The following is a 5,800-nucleotide window of genomic DNA, read 5'->3' on the forward strand; positions in this document are numbered from 1 at the left end:
TTGGTTTAGGTATAGATACTTTAATAATTATGGTTGTGTGCGAGCGCATAATGCAGAGACCGGGGTATGGCCAAGAGAAAAGGGACCAGAATCAAACGAAAGATGTAAAGCGGCAACAATATTACAAAGGATAAATTCGTAACCAACAGGTGCACGCATACCTATTAGGAGGCGAATATCTCTTTCCAGGCTAGCTCTTTGAGGTGCCACTAACTATATATACGCGCACATGCATCGCGTGAGTGTGCTACCACTTAAGCGAGTATACGCGCACACATATAGTTTGGGGAACAAAATGCAACCTTCGGAGTCGCACAAGGAGGCAAAACTGGAGGTGCAGCACTACCAACCTGAGCTGCTGAGGGCAGCTCGGATGGGCCTTCTGCACCAACTACGTGATATTCTGGGCAGTGACAATACAACTATCACACCGGTTGTGTTGGAGCCTGTAGTCATGATCGACATTGAGAGGGTCGACATCGACGTTGAAAGGGTGGACACCCTGGAGATGGACTCGATCCTCCATGTCGTTGCGGCGAGCGGCGATGAAGAGAACTTCTTGGAGTGCGCAAGCGTGATTCACGAGAAGGCCAAGCACCTCCTGGACGCAGGCAATAGCAAGGGTGATACGCCCTTTCATTGCGCTGCAAGAGCTGGCGGGGTGGAGATGCTCTCTCGTCTCATCCATCTGGCAAGAGCCGACGGCGGGCATGCAAGGGTGACGGATGTGCTGAGAAAGCAGAACAAGAAAGGCGAGACGGCCCTTCATGAGGCCCTCCGCTTGGCCAACAAGAAAACTATGAAGGAAATGGTTAAAAAGTTAATGGAGGTGGATCCAGAATTGGCTTGCATTCCGCATTGCGACGCTACATCGCCCTTGTACCTGGCCGTCTCACTAGGACATGATGATATTGCAGTCTTTTTGCATTCGGAGAACGAGAAGCTGTCCTACTCTGGACCATATGGACAAAACGTCTTGCATGTCGCCGTGCTTAGGGGCAAAGGTGCGTGTTGTTATTTTATGATTTTAATTTGATGGAGCATTTCTGTCCATCTCCCCATACTTTAAGATGCATAGTATGCCTAGGGCGAATATAGATGTGTCCTACTTATTGCATATCTAAGTGACTCAATCAAATATAAGAAAAAAAAAGAAAGAAATACCCGCATGAACCTTCGTGTAAAATCAATGATATGAGGTTTATATGTGCAATACATAGGGCACATCTAGATGTGCTTTAGCAAGACTGTATTTTTTTGGATGTTAAGTTACAACAATTTCCTTGGGTTTGCTTTGCCACACTAATTACCATATTTTGGTTGTACTTGTCTTTCGAAAAGAGGGAAAACTTTATACACTTATTTACAAACTTTGAAGTCCAGACATCTAACATCAGCTCGGTACAAAAGGTCAAAAAGCTAAAGCAACAAAAATGTAATATGATCGCATCTGTAATCCTATAACTAGACTGTCATGAAAATGAGCTGAATATAGCACGTGGTACCATCTCACATCGGCTGCACCCATAGTCTGTGAACACTCATGCCCTACACACATTGTAGATAAATCATGTGAGGATCCAGCTGGTAGAAATATTAGCTGCAATATTTTTTTGCAACTTTTGTCTAGTTAAAAACACAATCATTTCAATAATTCTATATTTCCCAAACTAAAGTGTATAATCCCACGTGGATTTGAACTTTAGTCAGAAGTGGGGCAACCGGCTATCTAGAAGTAGATGCTGGACTAATCTATTGTTGTCACTGAGTAATAACATACACTATTCCTTATCCTCTCACACAACACATAAGTTTAACATACTTGAATTTCAAAAGATTTCATGAACGTCGAGCAGGTTAATTCTCGGTGGCAAAGTTCTAACCACGAAATTTTCAAAAGACAACTAATTAGTCGATACCACTCTTGGCATACAGTACTCAAACTTATACAAGATCAGCTATTGGCTTATGTCTTTTGACTCTGATTTCACTAGAACTTAATAAAAATAAAATAAATAAAAGTGCCACTAGAAAAATTACAGAAGTCTGTTTTACTAATTCCGCGGTCTAGTGAGCTCCTGTGAAAATAAAAAGTAGTTCAACTTGAAATGAACAACTGTAAATTCGGTGAATTCAGTACTTCATTGTAGAAAAATAACATAAATACATAATCATTTCGTACGCATGAAAGTATTCCGAAGTTCAACAACTGTTAATGAGTACTTAGTTCGGGGGGGGGGGGGGGGGGGGTTGCACTTCCCATCAAATTTCAATGAAGGCTGTGGTTCGAAAGAGTTCATGAAACAACAAAAAATAAAATAAAAGTTCCGTACCAGAAAAGAGTGTGAAAAATCCAGAACGTTAAAAGTAAAAAAATAAAACAAAATACAAGATAAAAACCCTCAAAGAAAGTTCACCGTGTAGAATTTTCTGTTCATACACTAAAATAAAAAAAAGTTCATACACAAGAATAAGAGTTCCTTTTTGTATTAGAATATTTTGTACATGGTCTTTTTGCGGATTTCCATATTTTTAAAACAAAAACCAAGAAGTTCAAATTAAAGTGAGTAATCAATTTATTGTCTAAAGAAAATTGAAAGCCACTCTACTAATTAATTCTCTATTAAAGGACGAGCTCATATGAAAATAAAATAGAAGTTCTATAACTAAAATAAAATGAAAAAGAATACTCGAAGTTCAAGAGAGAAAAACCGGAAAGTTAATAGAACAAAAATGCGAGAGTTATTTCGGTAGTTTATAGTTGGTTACTGTGAAAACACTAACTAGAATAAAATTATACTCCGGGATAGTTAGAATTCCCAACTAATTTAAGGTTTTTCTTTCGGTTTTAAATAGACTACAACCATAGCCAGTTGTTTTCCCACAATCTATTTTCTCTAAAACTACCAAGGGTGGCGATTACTGTTGTCGGATGCTATAATTTTGTTGAAAACCAAATCCACGGCACTAGAATATTGGATATGTAGCAAAGTTACATATGGCGGGTTTTGTCATTGAGCGGCGGCTCTACCAGAAATTATGAGAAGCTATAGTGAAACTAAGCCCCATTCAGCATTTTCATTGTATCATGAAAAAAAATGAAGAACTAAGTATGCAGTGATGCATCAATATCTCATCCATAGACATGCTTGACAATTGACATGCATACACACATATACTTGGCATCCAGCCATGCATGCATAGTAGCAAAGCATCCGGCCATAATATAATAAAGGCATAGCAGCAAAGCATACATACATAACGAAGCAAAGCTTGGCATAGCTTTAGCGTGATGCAAAATTGAGGCCCAAATTTATTGCTAAATAACGCTATAGCCCAATACTAGTGACAAAGTCCATTTAGCGCAAAACATGCACAACTTTAGGGTGATTCTCCTCCAAATGCTATAGCGGAGTTTCAGCTACTTAGAAGTTTGATTTGTACAGTTGTACTAGTGCACCATCAACCATTCCCTATAATGTTTCTTTTTCTTTCTCTTGGACTAGTTTTCTAATTAAAATATTAATACTGTTAACCTCGTTAAATAAGTTTTTCTCTTTTATCCTTAGCATTCATTTAATTTCTTCTTCCCCTCATGATGTTCATTAACTCGGTCGAGTAAGCCAGAGTATGCCATGCTTTTGTGTCAAAGATCAAAACTTTAAACATGAGAATATTGTGTGTTGTTTATTTTCTAGTTCTAACAGATCAATGGATTTTGGTTTCATACATCAAGGCCTTAGCATGCTTTATATTCTTTCATTTCATTTCCCTGTTAAGGGATTAACTCTTTCATTTTGATTTGATGAACCAAAAAGTAGTGTCTAGCTAGGTTCAGTTGCAATTAAATTTGAGTAAGTTAATGGTGTGAAACCTTACCTAGATGCATCTTGAAGAAATTGTATCATAGGCTCATAGCTCTCTGACAAATTAAATGAACAACCGAAATTTCAGAGATTACAAAGAAGTTACTGGACTGGAACAAGGCCCTCACCAAACAAGCGGACCAATTGACTGGAAGTACGCCTCTTCATATTGCCATATCATGGGGGAGTCAAAGCAAGGAGGTGATCAAACTACTACTGCACTGTGACGAATCTGCAGCATTTCAAAGCGACAATAGTGGGTCGTTCCCTATACATGTGGCAGCAACGCGAAGTTCATGGTCTACACTTCCCGTGTTGCTGGACACGGTGCCCACATGCGCAGGACTGCGTGATGGTAATGGCCAGACCTTCCTACATGTTGGTATTGCGAAGGAGCACCCTCTTGTGGTCGGAAGTTGGTACCATCACATACCATTTGCACCAATTATGAACGTGCAAGACAATCATGGGAACAGTCCACTCCATCTTGCTGCCATAGTCGGGAACCAGTGGATTTTCTATCTTCTAATTCAGAACCCGCAAGTTCAGCTGGATTTAGTGAACAACATAGGCCAAACACCGCTAGATATTGCATGGACGAAGATGCCACAAGGCCTTAATTTCATGCTGGTACGTAGTTCATCAATCTTATTCTTGTTCTGCCATATTTTTGAATCGGTAGTATTCTGGTCTAGATATGAGTAGGTTGGTGGAATTTTCAACTCGATCATGAGGAACACATTAACCTCTATTTTTCTTGCAGAACCCACGAAATAGGATATACCTACTACTTAAAGGTGCAGGAGCTAAAACTGCTGCATACCGCTGTGATTGGTTCCTCAAAGAACATATCCCGCCAATAGAAATTAAAGTGGAAGAAAAGAAGATCTCAGATTCCACGCAGATTATTGGCATTGGGTCAGTGCTAATTGTTACGGTAGCTTTCGCAGCAGCTTTCACCTTGCCAGGCGGCTTCCGAACAGACGACTTGAAGGGTAAGCGTGGAACAGCTGGAATAGCTATGCTTGCCGGAAAACCAGTCTTTCACGCGTTCATCATCGCCAACACACTGGCGCTCGTTTCCTCAGCTCTAGCTACCATGAACGTCATGTACGCTGGGGTGACCGCAGTCGACATACGCACGCGCATGACCTCCTTCATCATCTCCATCGTCTTTGTCTACTGCTCGGCCAAGTCCTTGGCTGCCGCATTTGTGTTTGGACTCTACGTGGTACTAGAGCCGGCTGCCCCCAAAATAGCTTATATTTCATGTGCTATCGTATCTCCTTTCCTTTTTCTCGATGTTGTCTGGTTTATCTTCATGGTAGCTATTGGGGAAGTAATGCTACTCAAAAGGCTAGGTTTCAAGGCATGGCTTCGCAATTTCAACTTCTCTCGACTACCAGTAAAACAACCTACAGTTTTGGGATAGGGATGCCTTCCATCTCTATCCAGGGGAAACTATAAATGTCAGAGTCAATCCGTGGTAATCTTCTTGTAATGTGTCACTCGCAACAAAGGACACTCCTAGCCCACCATCGGAAGGGCTTTCAATTCCAGAGGTTTCAACTTTCATCAATGTGTGTTCCATATTTCATATGTTCACAATTTTGAGCAAGAATTTAATGTAAGGCTCATTTCCCTAGTTGTTTAAAATTGTACTTTCAACCATGTTTCATACATGTGAGTTTCATATTGAAATTTGAAATAAGTTTCCATAACTGTATGTTTGAGGAGAATTCTGGTTGTTTTGTTCTAGTCTAAAGCATATTTCAAGGGGAGAAGTCCATATTACAACCTCAAACTACCACCAAACTCTAAACCATAACCCTGAACTACGAAACCATCTGATTTACAACCGTTGACTTTCAATGCCGGACAAGAAAAAACCCTGGGTTAGTATTTGACTGGTTTTGACCGGTCACCGTCCTAGC

The 5,800-nt window shown here is 40.2% G+C and overlaps 1 protein-coding gene across 1 annotated transcript; it reads left to right on the top strand.

The window, feature by feature from the left end:
* Nucleotides 1-259: 259 nt before the first annotated feature.
* On the top strand, nucleotides 260-5,587 carry LOC123115591 (protein ACCELERATED CELL DEATH 6). The gene is made up of 3 exons (XM_044536717.1): nucleotides 260-1,004; nucleotides 3,955-4,496; nucleotides 4,630-5,587. The coding sequence occupies exons 1-3, from the start codon at nucleotides 296-298 to the stop codon at nucleotides 5,296-5,298; spliced, it is 1,920 nt and encodes a 639-aa protein (XP_044392652.1). The 5' UTR covers nucleotides 260-295; the 3' UTR covers nucleotides 5,299-5,587.
* The last annotated feature ends 213 nt before the right edge of the window (nucleotides 5,588-5,800 follow it).

The sequence above is a fragment of the Triticum aestivum genome, chromosome 5B (assembly GCF_018294505.1).
Source record: "Triticum aestivum cultivar Chinese Spring chromosome 5B, IWGSC CS RefSeq v2.1, whole genome shotgun sequence".
NCBI classification, from domain to species: domain Eukaryota; kingdom Viridiplantae; phylum Streptophyta; class Magnoliopsida; order Poales; family Poaceae; genus Triticum; species Triticum aestivum.

Bases quoted from the DNA above. Each gene is read 5' to 3' on its own strand.
- LOC123115591 (XM_044536717.1), top strand. From the start codon at position 296: ATGCAACCTTCGGAGTCGCACAAGGAGGCAAAACTGGAGGTGCAGCAC. The intron at 1,005-3,954 runs GTGCGTGTTGTT...CCGAAATTTCAG, and splicing joins CGCCGTGCTTAGGGGCAAAG to AGATTACAAAGAAGTTACTG. The intron at 4,497-4,629 runs GTACGTAGTTCA...TTTTTCTTGCAG, and splicing joins AAGGCCTTAATTTCATGCTG to AACCCACGAAATAGGATATA.